The sequence below is a fragment of the Acinonyx jubatus genome, chromosome D3 (assembly GCF_027475565.1).
Source record: "Acinonyx jubatus isolate Ajub_Pintada_27869175 chromosome D3, VMU_Ajub_asm_v1.0, whole genome shotgun sequence".
NCBI classification, from domain to species: domain Eukaryota; kingdom Metazoa; phylum Chordata; class Mammalia; order Carnivora; family Felidae; genus Acinonyx; species Acinonyx jubatus.
The window spans coordinates 270,822-289,671 of NC_069392.1; the positions used below are offsets into that span (position 1 = coordinate 270,822).

The following is an 18,850-nucleotide window of genomic DNA, read 5'->3' on the forward strand; positions in this document are numbered from 1 at the left end:
TCTCTCTCTCTCTCTCTCTCTCCTATACAGATACACAGCGATAAATTCTGAAATACTTAAAAATAATATAACGTCCTCAGATCTGCTTCAGGATACAGTGGGTACAAGAGTGTTCAGTAGCTGTTATAGTAACAACAGTAGTTTTTCTGCTTGTCAGTAATTCTTGCAAATGTGCAAACAGTGATTAAATGTAATGTTCTTTTATCACGTTAGTAAACAGCTGTATTCAATTTGTTAATATTTTACTTGCATTTTAATCTTCTTGTTCTATCTGTGGTGTTTACATGTGGGAGTCTCACCCTACCAGATGGGTCCCCAAATGTGGGGCCACCATGAAGCGGAAGCTGGTGGCGGTGGGTGAAAAGAATTCACCCGAAACAGAATGAGGGAGATCAACTGCCTGAGCGCACCTCAAGGGAGCGGTGCTCCCTGTCAAGGGCAGGACAGCCCAGGGGAGGCCATCTGCACAGGGCCGTCGGTGGGGGCTGTTTTAAAGGGGGAAGATGAGGCGGCAGGTATGGCCATGCATGGAAGTTTCCCTTTTTGGTAACTGCCTGGTTGTAAGTAGCCCCTTGGTCAGTTAGGGCCTGAAATGTCTGTCTGTATTCAGCCAGGTGGTCCCTGTGGCCCTTTCTACGTTCCATCTCTCAAGACTCTTTGCCTCAATGTGGCCTCTACACTCTCCTTGTGCGACTGTCTCCTGTACTGTACCAGAAAGATTTCACAAGTCTCATGAATAATTTGGGAAGTATAGATTTTCTTCTTTCTATTTTGTGAAATAGTTTTTCCATTGTAAGTTTTGGGCTCAAAATCCTTAGGGGTAGATATTTGACATCTGATTCTTTTTTTTTTTTTTTTTTTTTGAGAGAGAGAGAGAGAGAGAGAGAGCACATATGCAGGAGGGGCAGAGAGAGAGAGAAAGAGAATCCCAAACAGGCTCCATCTTGTCAGCACAGAGCCCGACAAGGGGCTCAGTCTCAGGAACTGTGAGATCATGACCTGAGCTGAAATCGAAAGTCTGACACTTAACTGACTGAGCCACCCAGGCACTCCCAATTTTTTTTAAATGGTAGTTGATGGATTTAAGTTTTCTAGTTCTTTGTCAATTTGGACACTTAGGTTTTCTAGAAAATTGTTCATCTCATCTGAATTTTCAAGTTTGCTGGCATAAAGTTGTTTATACTAATCTTTTACAGTGATTTTTTTGGAAATTTTAAAAATCACTACTTTTTAGTGATACTTAAAAATCATTGCTATAATTGTAGCCATTTCTTCCTTTTTGAGTTTAATTTTTTTCTGGGCCATCCTTTTTTTATAGATTAGTCCTGCATTATATATATCTATGTTAATCTTTTCAAAGAGGTGGATTTTGATAGTTTTTGTGTTTGGTTTTATGTCTTTGTATTTTGGTTTTCTGTACAGTAACTTACTCTGTATTTTTAAATTTACTTTGTTGCTGTTTGTCTACTTCTTGATTTGGTTGACTAATTCATGTATTTTCTCTGAAATTTATTTACTTTTTAAGAAATATATATATACATTTTTTAAAAAATCTATTATGTTGGGGTGCCTGAGTGGCTCAGTCGGTTGAGCATCCCACTCTTGATTTCTGCTCAGGTCATGATCCTAGGGTCATGGGATGGAGCCCTGCATAGGGTTCTCCACTGAGTGTGGAGCCTGCTTAACATTCTCTCCCTCTCCCTCTCCCCCTTTCCCTGATCATGTGTGCATGTGCTCTCTCTCTCTCTCTCTCTCTCAAAAGCAATGAACAAATAAATAGATATCTAATATGTTAAAAAGGCTCATAATAAAAACAGAGGTCCCTGCTTCTTCTCAATGGCAACCACTTTCAAATTTTTAAGCTGTTTGCACTTATTTAAACTGTCTTCAGTATTTTTTTTTAATTTTTTTTTTTATTTTAACGTTTATTTATTTTTGAGACAGAGACACAGCATAAGCACGGGAGGGGCAGAGAGAGAGGGAGACACAGAATCTGAAACAGGCTCTAGGCTCTGAGCTGTCAGCACAGAGCCCGATGCGGGGCTCGAACTCACGGACCGCGAGATCATGACCCGAGCCGGAGTCAGACGCTTAACCGACTGAGCCACCCAGGCGCCCCTAAACTGTCTTCAGTATTTTTTAAGTTCATCAATTTGAGACATTTTTCCATTTCTTACTGCGTTAAATGAGAATCTTATTATGTCCATCCTTCCTACATTCTTAAACCATAATGCAATTATATTGCAAGTGTTACAATGTAGTTCTCTCACAAATTTTGGTTCTATCCATGTGCAGTACTTTCATTGTAATAACTGTATAAATACAGTTATTTATATGGTTTAGTGCTGAACCATAAGTTTCTTTCTTGTGCAAATTCTGCTCTTCCTATTTTTAGTAATTGCCTTTCTTATTCATTTTCTTTGTTTTCACTAAGTCCATGTAAAATGCCTCTCAGTTCTGTTTTCCTCAAGGTCAAACCTGTCATACAGCCTTACCATTTTTCTGAGGAGCCTTCGAGCCTCCTGAAGTCTGACAGATCCGTTACTCTCCAGGCATATATAACCCTCCTGGCATTGTGAGACGTCCCTTTACGCTTATGTATTCCCTCAGCTCATCTCTGTTTTGGATTTATTTCCTGGAAGCTTTTTTTCCTTTTTGGTAGATTATAATCTTATTACCTTCTGGAAAAAGAGCCCATATGAGCTAAGTTGTTTATAACTACAAAATACTTTATCTCGTCCTCATATTTGTTTGGTATTTTGGCCTTCTGTATAAGTCCTGGAAAGGCAATTATTTTCCTTAAGAATTTTTCTTTTCATTTAAAACAGGGAATACTTGGGGCGCCTGGGTGGCGCAGTCGGTTAAGCGTCCGACTTCAGCCAGGTCACGATCTCGTGGTCCGTGAGTTCGAGCCCCGCGTCGGGCTCTGGGCGGATGGCTCGGAGCCTGGAGCCTGTTTCCGATTCTGTGTCTCCCTCTCTCTCTGCCCCTCCCCCGTTCATGCTCTGTCTCTCTCTGTCCCAAAAATAAATAAACGTTAAAAAAAATAAAATAAAATAAATAAAACAGGGAATACTTTTTTCAAACCCATCAGAGAAATGGACAGCTTGGGTCTCATTGTGTTTTAAAGCATAGGTCAGTAATTGTATATGAAATTAACTGATCAGAGCACAACTTTTCAATGTGTAGAACAGAATAAGCTTCCCTGTAAAAGCAGCACGTTTGTGGCTTTTTTAACTTTAGTATTCTTCTTCACCCTCTCCTTCGACAGAATCCACACCAACCTCCTCATAATCCCTCTCAAGGACAGCCATGTCCTTGTGGGCCTCAGAACACTCTCCTCCCTCCATGCCCTCACCCACATACCAGTGAACAAAGGCACGCTTGGCATACATCAGGCCAAACTTGCGGTCCAGGTGAGCCCAGGCCTCAGCAATGGCTGTGGTGTTGCTCACCGTGCACACAGCTCGCTGTACTTTGGCCAGGTCTCCACCAGATACCACAGTGGGAGGCTGGTAATTAATGCCAACTTTGAAGCCAGTAGGGCACCAGTCCACAAATGGCACGGTATGCTTGGTCTTGCTGATGGCAGTGGCAGCATTGACCTCTTTGGGAACCACGTGGCCACAGTACAACAGGCAGCAAGCCATGTATTTACCATGGCAAGGGTCACATTTCACTGTCTGCTTGGCTGGCTCAAAACTGTTCATGGTAGGGGCGCCTGGGTGGCTCAGGTAAGTGTCCAACTTCGGCTCAGGTCATGATCTTGCGGTTTGTGAGTTCGAGCCCTGCATCAGGCTCTGTGCTGACCGCTCAGAGCCTGGAGCCTGCTTCAGATTCTGTGTCTCCCTCTCTCTCTGGCCTTCCCCTCTCTCTCTCTCTCTCTCTCTCTCTCTTTCACTCTCTCTCTCTCTCAAAAATAAACATTAAAAAAAAATTTTTTTTAAAGCTGTTCGTGGTAGGCTTTCTCAGCAGAGATGAAAGGAGCGTATGTGGCCAGAGGGAAGTGGACGCAGGGGTAAAGCACCCAGGTTGGTCTGGAATCTGTCAGATCAACATTCAGGGATCCATCAAATCTGAAGGAAGCAGTGATGGAAGACACAATTTGACCCGTCAGCCTATTTAGGTTAGCGTGGGTTGGATGTTCGATATCGAGGTTGCTACACCAGATGTCCTAGATGGCCTCATTGTCTACCATGAAGACACAATCAGAGTGCTCCAAGGTGGTGTGGGTAGTGAGGATGGAGTTGGGCTCAACTACAGCTGTGGAAACCTGGGGGCTGGGTAAATGGAGAATTCCCGCTTGGACTTCTTGTCAGACTCGACAGAGTTGCGTCAGCAGGAGGTGAACCTGGAACCAGTTCCCCCTCCATGGCTGTGGAAAACCAAGAGGCCCCAAAGACTCGTGCACAAGTCAGCCAGTTTCTGAATTCAGTCCAAGACAAGGTCAGTGATCTCCTTGCTGATGGTGTAGTGCCCTCAGGCATAGTTATCGGGATCACTTCCCCTGTCTGTGATGGGCTGCTCAGGGTGGAAGAGCCGGCGGTAGGTGCCAGTGCTTCCTGGTCTACAAACGCTGCCCTGGGCATATGCTTGTCAGCACCCATCTCAGTGAAGAAGGTGTTGAAGGACACATCCCCTCCCCCATTGTTCTGACCAATGGGCGGGATGCCCTGTTCCAGGCAGTGCAACTGGATGCCGACCTGGCCAACATGGATGGAGATGTATTCACCTGGCCACTGAGCAGGTGGTGGGGAGGACAGGGAGGGGCTGTTGCTTCTTACAGCATGTGTCTTAGGTGGTTGATGTAAGAACCTGCCTTCCCTCGGGATTTTGAAAGCAGGCAAAGCTAGATAGAAATGGAACAATAAAGAGGTGCCAGGGTGACTCAGTCGGTTGGATGTCCAACTCCTGGTTTTGGTTCACATCATGATCTCACGGTTCGTGGGGTCAGGCCTTGCATTGGGCTCCGAGCTAACCGTAGGGAGCCAGGTTGGGATTCTCTCTCCCTCTCTCTCTCTGCTCCTTCCCCACTTGCACGGGGTGTTTGTGTTCTCTCATTCTCAGGATGGATGAATAAACTTAAAAAAAAAAAAAAAAAGAACAGGGGTGCCTGGGTGGCTCAGCCGGTTGAGCATCCAGCTTCGGCTCAGGTCATGATCTCACAGTCCATGAGTTTGAGCCCCACGTCGGGCTCTGTGCTGACAGCTCAGAGCCTGGAGCCTGTTTCAGATTCTGTGTCTCCCTCTCTCTCTGACCCTCCCCCTTTCATGCTCTGTCTCCCTCTGTCTCAAAAATAAATAAACGTTAAAAAAAAAAAAATGAACAGTGTTACCATTGAAAAGTCATGCCTGTTACTGATTTGTATGTAACCTGTTTATCATCTCTTGGAACTTTTAGATCATCTTATTTTTGGTATTCAAAGCTTTCATGATGATATGTTTAGTTCCAGTCTTTAAGAAATTGCCCGTTTCAATGGGTCAGTGCTTAGGTATTTCACTGTTTTTAGGAATTTCTCCTGTATTTGTTTCTCTCTTCCTCCTGTTTTTTTTTCTTTCTGGAACTCTGAATAATCTGGTGTTGAACCTTTGAAATTGATCATATCATTTTCTTACATTTTCTTTCTCACTGCTTATCTCTTTTGGGAGGTCTGCTTGCTGGAAAAGTTCCTCAGCTTTATCTTTAAACCTTTTTACCTGTTTTTGGTTTCTGTTATAATTTTAAATTTCTTAAGATCTCTTAATTTGTGATTTTATATGTAAATAATAACCCATACATCCTATTAATGTTTTATGAGTAAAATCTCTCTCTTATGATTTTTAGATTTATATTATGAAAATTTCAGAACATAAAAAAAGTGTAATGATGGGGCACCTGGGTGGCTCAGACTGTTGAGAATCTGACTCTTGATTTCATCTTAGGTCACGATCTCAAGATTCATGAGATTGAACCCCACATTGGGTCTATGCTGACAGTGTGGAGCCTACTTGTGATTCTGTCTCTCCCTCAGCCTGTCTCTCTCTCAAAATAAATGAATGTTAAAAAAAAAAAGATAATGAACACCCTGGTATCCATCACTATTTTGAAGCAGACCTTTTACACGATATATTGTAAATATTTCAGAATCTATCTCTAATAAGAACTCCTTTAAAAGTTAAAACAATTGGGGCACCTGGGTGGCTCAGTAGGTTAAGCATCCAACTTTGGCTTAGGTCATCATCTTGCAGTTCATGGGTTCAAGCCCTGCTTTGGGCTCTGTGCTGACAGCTCAGAGCCTGGAGCCTGCTTTGGATTCTGTGTCTCCTCTCTCTCCCCCTCTCTCTGGAAATATGTGAAGTAGAATTTACGCTTTTCTCAAAAAATAGTCATTTGTCTTGACAGCATTTTGATAACTAGTGCATCCTTTTCCCCCATGATTTACACTGCTGCCTTTATCATGTACGAAATGGCCAGCTACACATCAACCTGTTTCTAAAGTTACTGTTTTACTTTTTATTATTGCCTCCTTATTAGTATGTTTAAGTTACTAGAGATTTATAACACATTTTGAAATATAGTAGGGGCAAAGCACTATTTTAATAATTGCCTTGTTATTCATGTAGCTTTGTTTTCCTATAAAACCTTAAAAAATCAGATGCTCATTTCAAGAAGTCCCTGTTGAATATATAGATTAATGAAAATACAATTCAGTTCTGGTCAGAGAAAAATTGAAACCAATATAATATTGGATCCATGATCATGATGAATGTCTCCATTTATTCAAATATTTTTTTCCTGTTTGTCCCTAAAGTCATTTAGTTTTTCTTATTAGTTCTGTAACTAGAAAAGAAATGAAACTTGGGGAATTAAGGAGCAAGTCCAGAGTATAATTCTTAACTTAAAAAGCTTTAACCAGAAGGCAAAGTAAGTTCCTTTTTTGAACAGGAAACATAACTTTCTAATTTTGTTTTGCTCCTGAAAGAAGGGTATGGATGGGGGATGGGGGGGGGGGGGTGGGAGGACCTCCTTCACAAAACCTTAATTGCTGTGGACTCATTCAGCTTATTCGATAAATATTTGTTGAGTGTCTGACATATGCTGGGAAATGTTCTAGGTACTTGGAATACAGGAATCAACAAATCAGATGGAAATCTATTTCTATATGGTTTACCCCAAAGAGACAGACCTTTCTGGTTTTAAGGACATAGAATCTACCTGTCAAAGATATTTGTCTAAATAAAAATGCCAACTTATCAAACTCAACACCCAAAAAACAAATAATCCAGTGAAGAAATGGGCAAAAGACATGAATAGACACTTCTCCAGAGAAGACATCCAGATGGCCAACCAACACATGAAAAAATGCTCAACTTCACTCATCATCAGAGAAATACAAATGAAAACCACAAAGAGATACCACCTTACACCTGTCAGAATGGCTAACGTTAACAACTCAGGCAACAACAGATGTTGGCGAGGATGCGAAGAAAGAGGATCTCTTTTGCACTGCTTTTGAAATGCAATCTGGTGCAGCCACTCTGGAAAACAGTATGGAGATTCCCCAAAAAACTAAAAATAGAACTACCCTATGACAATTGCACTACTAGGTATTTATCCAAGGGATACAGTTGTGCTGTTTCAAAGGGACACATGTACCCCAATGTTTATAGCAGCACTATCAACAATAGCCAAAGTATGGAAAGAGTCCAAATGTCCATCGATGGATGAATGATATATATATAGATAGATAGATAGATATCTATCTATCTATCTATCTATAGATAGATAGATAGATAGATATACACACACACACAATGGAGAATTACTCGGCAATCAAAAAGAATAAAATCTTGCCATTTGCAACTACGTGGATGGAAATGGAGGGTATTATGCTAAGTGAAATTAGAGAAAGACAAATATCATATGACTTCACTCATATGAGGACTTGAAGAGACAAAACAGGTGAACATAAGGGAAGGGAAACAAAAATAATATAAAAACGGGGAGGGGAACAAAACAGAAGAGACTCATAAATATGGAGAATAAACAGGGTTACTGGAGGGGTTGTGGGAGGGGGAATGGGCTAAATGGGTAAGGGGCACTAAGGAATCTACTCCTGAAATCATTGTTGCACTATATGCTAACTACTTTGGATGAAAATTTTAAAAAATAAAATAAACAAAATAAAATAAAATAAAAATAAATGCCAATTCTGTATTTTTTCCCATTAAAACTTAACTCTATTGTATTGAGATGGGGGCTCTCATTTGGAGGTTATCATCAAATCTTCAAAAAGTGAGACTTGTAAAAATATTAACCTAATAAATTATTGCATGATTTGTTGTGATCCTTAAAGTCTCCCTAAGCACTAATTTTTTGTATACACACTGGTTTTTTTTAAATTTATTTTAAAGCTATTGTAAAAATTATTTAGGAAAGTGTTATACCATCTAATTAACATTGTTATGACCTTCTTCCCAACATTTGGATCATGGTTTGTGCTTCTTTGTAGATCCCATTCAATTTCTAGATAGAATAAATTATCATGAGAAAATACAGACTTTGGGAAGAGAGACTGAATTGGAGGTAAACAAATGAACATTTGTTTCAAAGTCACATATCTACCTTTAACAACTTTAATAAAATTCCTGAGTAGAGTAGCAGCCACATCATCAGTGTTGTTGATCATGTGTGTTATTCAGTTAAAAACATCAAGTGCTATGTAGAAAAGTAAGCCTACCTAAAATAGTTGTGTTTAACAGGAAAATTATTTTTCCATTTCAGAAGGTAACTAAAAAGTACACACAAAATTAAACAACCATGCTTCTTTTAGCTGATTCTCTTTAGTTTTAATCTTTTTTCTTTTAATAATGCATGCTCCTGGGGCACCTGAGTAGCTCAGTCAGTTGAGTGTCTGACTCTTGATTTTGGCTCAAGTCATGATCTTGTGGCTCGGGGGATCGAGCCCCTTATTAGACTCTGTGCTGACAGCACAGAGCCTGCCTGGGATTCTCTTTCCCTCTCTCCTCCCCTCCCCTGTTCTTTCTCTCTCTCTCTTGAAAGAAATGGAAAAACTTTAAAAAATAATAATAATGCATGCTTCTCCCACCCATTACTGACAAATAGTCTCCAGGAGAAACCAGAGAAACCACGATGACTATTTTGCATGTGACTACAAATCCTAGTAAAGATTTTAAGGGCACCTGGGTGGCTCCAGTTAGTTGAGCATCTCTCTGTGTCTCAAAAATAAATAAAAACATTAAAAAAAAAAAAAAGATTTTAAGCTGGCCAAACCCTGCTGGGGTAGTTGAGGGGGGTCTACAATTTTTCTTTTTACCTTGCCACCTATGGAGCCCTGTTTCCACCTTTATTCTTTCACCTGAACCTGCCTCTTTGGCTGCAGGGAGGATACCCAGTGAAATGTATCCATGCTGTGGTTGGATCAGAGAAAAAAGAAATATCCTGATCTCTCTGCTCTGTTGTGCAAGCAGATATCACTTTTAGACTCTCAAGATGGCAGCCATTAACCTGTCCTCCATAAGGGCTCTGTCGACACAGGACTCTATTTCTATGTGAGAAACACTGAGGAAGAAAGGATGATGGCTTGATTTCCCACAACGTGGTTACAGGGACCAGTGACCTTTAAGGATGTGGCTGGGGAGTTCACCCAGGGGTGGATGATGCTTGATTCTGCTCAGAGAAGAATTTACAGAGATGTGATGTTGGGAAGCTATATAAATCTTATCTCAGTGGAATATCAATTACAGAAGCCTACTGTGATCTCCCTGTTGGGTAAAGAAGAGATAAGAACTATGAGAAAGAGGGGCGACTGGGTGGCTCAGTCAGTTGAGCATCTGACTTTGGCTCAGGTCATGATCTCGCAGCTCGTGGGTTCGAGCCCCGTATCAGACTCTGTGCTGACAGCTCAGAGCCTGGAGCCTGCTTGGGATTCTGTGTATCCCTCTCTCTCTACCCCTCCTCCACTCGTGCTCTGTCTCTCTCTGTCTCAAAAAAAAAAAAAAAAAAAATATATATATATATATATATATATATATATATATATATATATATATATATATATAAACTATGACAAAGCGATTTCCCCAAGGCACCTATCCAGTCTAGTAAATTCAACTTAAAAGACTCCACTCTTAAGCAGAATATTTGTAAGGAAAAATCCTCCAGTGCAGTGAAAATGATAAGATTCATAATGGATGATTGGTCTTCCACATTAACTGAAGACCAAGAATTCCATAAGACCAGAAAACAGTGCAAGATCCCAGGGAGAAATATGAGGCAAGTGATCCAAAAGAAAACAGCATCTCAGGAGAGATTCTATGACCATCATGAATTAGAGGAAAACTCTAAACTTAAATCAAAACTTGTTTTTTTCAAGAGAGTCTCCACTAAACATTGCCATAAATGCTACTTAGTATTGAGTGTTTGAAATATAATTCAATCTGGGGTGGCTGGGTGGCTCAGTCAGTTAAGCATCTGACTTCAGCTCAGATCATGATCTCACGGTTTGTGAGATCAAGCCCCGCATTGGACTCTGTGCTGACAGCTCAGAGCCTGGAGCCTGCTTTGAATTTTGTGTCTCATTGTCTCTCTGCCCCTCCCCCACTTGTGCTCTGTCTCTCTCTATCTCTCAAAAATAAATGTGAAAAAAAAAATTTTTAAAAGAACGTAATTCAATCTTGGGGTGCCTGGGTGGCTCAGTCAGGTAAACGTCCAACTTAGGCTCAGGTCATAATTTCATGGTTCATGGGTTTGAGCCCTGCATCAGGCTCTGTGCTCAGAGCCTGGAGCCTGTTTCAGATTCTGTATGTCTCTCTCTCTCTCCGCCCCTCACCTGCTCATGCTTTGTCTCTCAAAATAAATAAATGTTTTTTAAAAAAATCAGTCTTAAACAATTACAAGAAACTGGGAATCTCTGTGAAAGTCATACATATGGTAGAGCTCTGTGACACCTTGGAAAAAACTCAAACAGCACAAAAAGAGTATGCATGTTTCAAATATGGCATACACTTCAAACATAATAATATGCTTCCTATATATAACAATTTAATCCCTATGAATGTAATAAAAGCAAGGCTTTTTGTCATTATCCATCCCTTAGGCAACAAGAGCAAACTCCTAGTGAAAAGAAATATCATGTAATCAATGTGGGAAAGCATTCAAAAGAAATTCTAATCTTATTTTGCACAAGAAAAGTCACATGGGTGTATGAGTGTAATCAATGTGGAAAAGCATTCAGTCAGAAAACATCTGTTAAGGTTCATGTGAGAACTCACACCAGAGAGAAACCTTATGAATGTAATCATTGTGGAAAATCCTTTGGCACAAGTTATCATATAGTGCACAAGAGAATGCACACTGGGGAGAAACTATGAATGCAGTGGCTGTGGAAAAGCCTTTACAACAAGCTCGCACCTTAAAGTTCACAAGAAAATACACACTCAAGAGAATCTCTATGAATCCAATGACTGTGGGAACGTTTTTAGGGTTTCTCATCCCTTAGGGTACATGTGAGAACTCATACTGGAGAGAAATCCTATCAATGTAACGAATGTGGGAAGACCTTCAGTGTTTCCTCTTGCCTTAGGAGACACACGAGAACTCACACTGGTGAAAAACCCTATGAATGTATTCAATGTGGAAAAGCCTTCAGTTGGAGTTGTTCACTTACTATGCACAAGAGAATTCATACTGGGAGAGAAACTCTATAAATGTTATGAATGTAGAATTGCTTTTTTCATTGTCTTCAAGTGAACTCCAACTCATTGTTACAGTGTTTGTTATCCAAAATAAGCATGTAACACTATATAGTCCTCTAAAACACCTCTTCAGCAATGTAATACATTTTGGTCTGTGTTAGTTTAATTCTAAATGTATAAATGTATCACAACTTTTTGAATCTATATGGGTTTAGAATTATGCTTTTTAAAATATGATTTGAAGTTTGCAGTTATGTTCTTAATGATTTCTAAGTTAATTGCATTATATTTAGAGTAGCTGGAGTATCTGATACTACTTTATTGGTATTTTCTTTCTGGCCTGTTGTGGCAGATACTGTTACTAGTCAGTCAGACATCCATCTCATCTTTTCCTACTGATAACCCTATTTTGGCTCACACTAGCAATATGTCCAGGTATAAAACTCCTCGCAGTCTCCTTGCAGCCAAGTGTAGCCATTTTCCTCATCTTGAGAATCAAAACTACTATCACTGGAAACAGACCTATGTAGCTTTTTCTCTTTGCCTTTTGCACTTCACCTTTTATACCTTCTCCATTGTTTTCCCTTCGAGTTTTCCATTCCTAGAGCTCAAAGAGCCATCTGTGGCCTTGAGAATGATAGCCATGGCCTAAGGATGGTATAAAAGAAGGAGATCCTGGTTCCTCAGAGACCTATTTAAATAGCTGTGCCAGCAGTATACTGCTTGTATTTGGATATTTTTATGTGAGAAAAGTAACCTTATTAATATATATATATATATATATATATATATATATATATATATATACACACACACACACACATATATATGTATGTATATACAGTCAACAGAGTAACCTTGTTTTTTAAAAAGAAAAAAGACCACACACAAAAAAGAAAAAGGTCACAGAGGTATGTAGAGTTAAATATTTTATGTTTGATGCATGTGTTTGGATAGGAACATAGGGAAGGGAGGAATAGAAGAATATTTACAGAACTCTTGTGCTTAGGCTAGAAATGATGATGGAACCAAGGTCACTGAACCAAGTGATCAGAGAAGCAGGGAATCCCAAACATTTCAGTATTAGTAATCAAGTTTTCAGAGAAAGGAGACGTTACAATTTTAATTGCTGAATGAAGCCCATGAGATTTTGCTAGTTGGTCCTATAAAAACTGACTAGCTTGGCTCTAATATATTAAGAAACAAAATATAGAGGAGTCTATGATGGAAGAAAGAGGCAGTAGCTGCAGTTTTTGTCATGTTAACTTTATAGAGTTTGAGACATCCAGATGAACAGGCTGCACTTCTGGACCAGAGGACGTGTCCAGGATGAAGATACAATTTTAGCAACATCAGTAGATAGACTACAGTAGGTCTTGTGGAGGCAACTAACATTGCAGAGAGAAAGTGGATGGTGTGAGAAGAGAATGTCTGCTACTGACCATGAAGACCTGCTCTATTTAAAGGTAGGCTGAATAAAGGAGTCTTAGTAGGTAAAAGGAAAACCAGAAAGACTGGAGTTTTGCCAAACCAAGACAAACCAGTGTCTCAAGAAGGAAGGTAAAGTCAGTTCTTCTAAATGCTCTTTAGAGGTCAGATTAGATGATGAAGTCTTAAAAAGTGAACATATCATAGAGCAACATGAGGAATACTGTTAACCTTAGTTGGAAATAATACATTAAGGATGGATGGTAGGTTGGGTAGGTTTAGTAATCAATAAAGGACAAATAAGTAAAGACTGAATATAGACAAGTGTGAATAGGACAAAGTGTAGTAATTACAGAAAGATGTGGCCAAGGCAAAAGATTTTTTTTTAATTTATTTTGAGAGAGTGCACGTGCACAACTGGAGGAGAGGCAGAGGATGAGAGAGCGAGAATCCCAAGCAGGCTCCACATTGTCATTGCGGAGCCTGACGCGAGGCTTGAACCCACAAACTGGGAGGTCATGAGCCAAAATCAAGAGATGGGCGCTTAATCTACTGAACCATCCATGCGTCCATGGCAAAAGATTTTTAAAGTAATGGGAAACTAGAACATGTTTAAGTCCTAACGTAATACACCCAGTTTGGAGAGATTAAATATGCAGATGTAAGAAGAGAGACAGTCAATCACACAAAGTTCCTGAGAAGGGGTTGCAGGTGTCTGGAGCACAGAGAGATGTATTAATGTTATCTCGAAGAAGATACTTCCACCATCAAAGGAAGGGAGGAGTGGGTGGGCTGGTTTTAATTTCTGCTTATTTACTTATAGCTAAGTTAATGGAGCTGCCCTCAGAGCATCCGAAGTGTAAAGTGTTCTTTGGTTTTTTTAAGAGTTACTTTCTGAATGAAGGAAAACTTCCAGATTTATTCTATGAGGCCAGAATTACCCCAAACCCAAAACCAGATAAAGACTCCACTAAAAACAAGAACTACAGCCAATATCCTTAATGAATATGGATGCAAAAATTCTCAATAAAATACTAGCAAGTCAAATCCAACAATATATTTAAAAAATCACTCACCACAATCAAGAGGAATTTACTCCTGGGTTGCAAGCATTGTTCAATATTCGCAAGTCAATCAACATGATACACATTAATTTAAAAAAAGGATGAGAGCCATATGATCATTTCAATAGATGCAGAAAAAGCATTTGACAAAGTACAGCATCCATTCATGATAAAAAAAAAAAAACTTAACGAAGCAGGTTTAGAAGAACATACCTCAACATAATAAAGGCCATATATTAACCCACAGCCAATACCATCCTCAATGGGGAAAGGCAGAGCTTTTCCACTATGATCAGAAACAACACAAGGATGTCCACTCTCACTACTGTTAAATAACAGTAACATAACATAGTACTGGAATTTGTAGCCTCAGTAATCAGACAATGAAAAGGAATAAAAGGCATCCAAATAGGCAAGAAACAAGTCAAACTTTCACTCTTTGCAGATGACCTGAAACCCATAGAGAAAACCTGAAAGACTCCACCAAAAACCTGCTAGAACTGATACCTGATCTCAGTAAAGTCACAGGATATAAAATCAGTGTACAGAAATCCATTGCATTTATATACCAATAATGATGTGGCAGAGAGAGAAATTAAGGAATCCCATTTACAATTGCACCAAAACCAATAGATACATAGGAATAAACCTAACCAAAGAGGTGAAAGACATGTATTATGAAAACTATAAAACACTAATGAAAGAAATTGAAGATGACACAAAGGCTCATGGATAGGAAGAACAAATACTGTTAAAATGTCAATACTACCCAAAGCAATCTACATATTTAACACAATGCCTATCAAAATACCAACAGTTTTCACAGAGCTAGAACAAACCTAAAATGTGTATGGAACCGCAAAAAAAACCGTGCATAGCCAAAGCAATCTTTTTTTTTTTTTTCCTGAAGTTTATTTGAGAGACAGAGTGAGTGAGTGAGTGGGGAGACGCAGAGAGCGAGGGAGAGAGAATCCCAAGCAGGCTCCTCGCCATTAGCACAGAGCCCGATGCGGGGCTCTATCTCAAGAACCATGAGATCATGACCTGAGCCGAAATCAAGTCCGATGCTTGCTTAACTGCTTGAGCCACCCAGGTACCCCACATAGCCAAAGCAATCTTGAAAAACAAAAGCAAAGCTGAAGGCCTCACAGTCAGGCACCCCAGTATGTGTAGTTAATTTTTCATTCTTAACAACTGCTTAGTATTTATATATACCTATACATCTGTCCATCCATATGTACATCCATATGGATGTACTGTATTCAGTCATTTCCCCCTCCAGATATTTTATAATAAACAACACTGCCATGAACAATATTGTTTATGTATCTTGCTTTCCCTTAATCTGTTCTTCATACTGTTCCCAGGGTGACCCATCAAAGTACTAATCCCATTGTATTACATTTCACTTTTAAGTCTTCCACTGGCTTTTCCTCCATTAAGATAAATTCCTTTTACATGGCCTTCCACACTCAAACTCTTAGCTGTCTTTCTGGGCTGCCTTCCTTGCTACACCCATCTTTGCACTCTCTCTCTGGACCTTAACCTGGCCTGTTCACCCTTGGTTCTGAACCCTCTGTCTGCTTTAACACACTGATCAGACACAGTGTTGCCTGTTTAAATACATATCTTGCCTTCTAAACCGTAAGCTTTGGTAAGGGGAGAACTTTGTCTCAGTTTTTCACTATTTTACTCCTAGTACTTGGCCCATAGTAGGTATTGATTTAAACATTTAAAACTTTTCAGTGCAGGGGCACCTGAATGGCTCAGTCAGTTAAGCACTATCAGCTCAAGTCGTTATCTCACAGTTCATGAGATCAAGCCCCATGTCTGGCTCTGTGCTGACAGCACAAAGCCTGCTTGAGATTCTCGCTTTCTGCCCCTCCCCCGTTCATGCTCTCTCAAATAGACTTTAAAAAAACTTTTCAATGCATTGTATGCCTTTTCTTGTTTACTTAGTATTTCAGTGGAGGCCTAGGTTAAAACAAGGGCTGAGTTTTAAGGGATTGTATAAGGCAAAATTTGCATGTATCAAAATGTCTGTTTTCTAAGCACTGGAGTCCCACTCAGCATAGCAAGATATCCCACCATGACAGGCATGTCAAGAGAACTTCAGTTTAATGGATATGTATTCCTATTCTCTCCTCTCCCAGCCCCTCAGCCCTCTTCCTTCACCTCACAGCCTGCCTCCTCTGTCACACACTCATGTAATTTATTTTGCAGTCAGTGTTCGTATGCTGCTACACTGTGTATTAAAAGGAATGAAATGCCCCAGCATTGTTGAGGGTGCAGTATTCTTCAGGTTGTTGATGGCAGCATAAATTAATACAACTTTTCTGGAGGACAGATAAGCAATATGTGCCCAAAACAAGAATATTCATAACTCCTAACCTAGCAATTTTTTTCTGAGCTTTTATGAAAGAGCTCTTCATTGAAGCTTGTATAAGTAACATTTGTCATCTCAGTTTCAAGCTCTAGTGAAAAACTGCAAAATTCCTAAATTTCTAATAGCATCTAGTTGGGTTTTACATCACCATGTATGTCCATAAAATGGGACAAAATGCACTTATTAAAATGTAGTTTTATATTTATTGGTGTGGGGATGTATTCAATATATTGTGACTTTCAAAAATACAATTACAGATATCAGAATATGATCATGTTAAAATATATAAGTATGTATGTGTGTATGTGCGTGCATTAAAAATATCCTGGAAAGACATACACTGAAATGTTATCAGTAGTTATTTCTGAGTAACAATTTTTTTTTAATTGAAGTATAGTTGACATACAATGCTATATTAGCTTCAGGTCTACAGCACAGTGATTCAACCATTCTGTACATTATGCTGTGTGCTCATCATAAATGTAGTTACATCCGTCACCATACATTATTATAGTATTATTGACTATATTCCTCATCCTGTACTTTTTTTAGAGAGAGAGCATGAGCAGGGGAGAGGGACAGAGGGAGAGGAAGCGAGAGAAAATGTGGGCTTGACCCCATGACCATGACCCAAGCCAAAATCAAGAGTCACACACTCAACTGACTGAGCCATCCAAGCACCTCTTATGCTGTACGTCTATCCCTAGGACTTTTTTATTTTATAACTGGAAGTTTGCATCTATTTTGCCCACTTCCTCAACCCCCTGCTCTCTCGCAACCACCACTTTATTTACTGTATTTATGATTCTAGTTCTTATATTTTTTGGATTACACATATAAGTGAAATAACATGGTATTTACCTGTGACTTTTTTCACTTAGCATAATAGTCTCTTGGTCCATCCATATTGTTTCAAATGGTAAGATCTCATTTCTGAGTAATATTCCATTGTAGGTATATAGCACATATTTATCCATTCACCTGTCCATGGACACTTGAGTTGTTTCCATATCTTGGCTATTGTAAAAAATGCTGCAATATACATGTAGATGCATATATCTTTTCAAACTCGTGTTTTCATTTTTCTTTGGGTAGATCCCCAGTAGAATTACTGCATCATGTGGTATTTCTATTTTTACTTTCTTGAGGAACCTCCACACTATTTACCACAGTGGTTGCACCAATTTACATTACCACTATCAGTGCATGAAAGTTCTCTTTTCTCCACATCCTCACCAACACTAGTTATTTCTTGTCTTTTCAGTACTATTTTGACAGGTGTAAGGTGGTATCTCATTTTGGTTTTGACTTGCATTTCCCTGATGATTAGTGATGTTGAGTATCTTTTCATATGTCTGTTAGCCATCTGTATACCTTTGGAAAAACGTTTACTCAGGTTCTCTGCCCATTTTTAAATTAGATTATTCAACTTCTTTAGCATTGAGTTGAACAAGTTCTTTATATATCTTGGCTATTAACCCCTTATTGGACATACTGAATGTAAATATCTTCTTTCATTCACTAGGTCGCCTTTTCATTTTGTTGATTTCCTTTGCTGTTCAAAAGCTTTTTATTTTGGTATAGTACCGATAGTCTATTTCTGCTTTTGTTTCCCTTTCCTAAGGAGACATGTCTAGCAAATGTCGCCAAGGCAAATGGCCAAGAGATTATTGCCTATGTTTCCTTTTAAGAGTTTTAAGATTTCAGGTCTCACATTTTAAGTCTTTGAGTTTATTTTTGTGTATCATGCAAGAAAGTGGTCATTTCCCCAACAGCACTTATTGAGATGTCTTTTCTCCATTATATATTCTTCCCTCCTTTGTCATAAATTAATTGACCATATAGGCGAGGGCTTATTTCTGGCTCTCTGTACTGTTCCATTGATCCATGTATTCCTTGATCTGTCTTATTAGTGGTTATTTCTGAGTCATAATTTTATTTTACTTGTCTGTCCTCTAGTCCATGTAGTAAACAGAACTAAGTTTTCTGTTCTTTTTAGGTGAACAATTCCATCACGAACTAATTTCCAAAAGCATGATTATAATGTCTTCAAAGTCATACATAGATTTGCTTAGACTGTTATTGGATATCGATTCTATCCATTTTTGAAGTGTCAGATAATTCTTTTTTTACATTTTTAAACTGTCTTTACTATCTCCCAACTTGTTAAAAGCAAACCTTTTGAAAAAGCATGTTTTAAATTATTGCTTAAGAGTGTGGGCTCTTTTTAGACTTCATCTAAGTGGACTTTGAGGCTAAATTCAAAGCAGAGGGAA

General features: G+C 39.2%; 1 protein-coding gene and 1 pseudogene across 1 annotated transcript; both read right to left on the bottom strand.

Moving 5' to 3' along the window:
* Window positions 1-3,233: 3,233 nt before the first annotated feature.
* On the bottom strand, window positions 3,234-3,844 carry LOC113592415 (tubulin alpha chain-like). The gene has a single exon (XM_027052095.2). It carries the CDS (start codon window positions 3,708-3,710, stop codon window positions 3,240-3,242), a length of 471 nt encoding a protein of 156 aa, XP_026907896.1. The 5' UTR covers window positions 3,711-3,844; the 3' UTR covers window positions 3,234-3,239.
* A 99-nt stretch (window positions 3,845-3,943) lies between these two features.
* LOC106985901 (tubulin alpha-1A chain-like) lies at window positions 3,944-12,341 on the bottom strand (annotated as a pseudogene).
* Window positions 12,342-18,850: the final 6,509 nt, after the last annotated feature.

Excerpts from the sequence above, each read along its gene's own strand:
- LOC113592415 (XM_027052095.2), bottom strand. The coding sequence starts at position 3,710 with ATGAACAGTTTTGAGCCAGCCAAGCAGACAGTGAAATGTGACCCTTGC.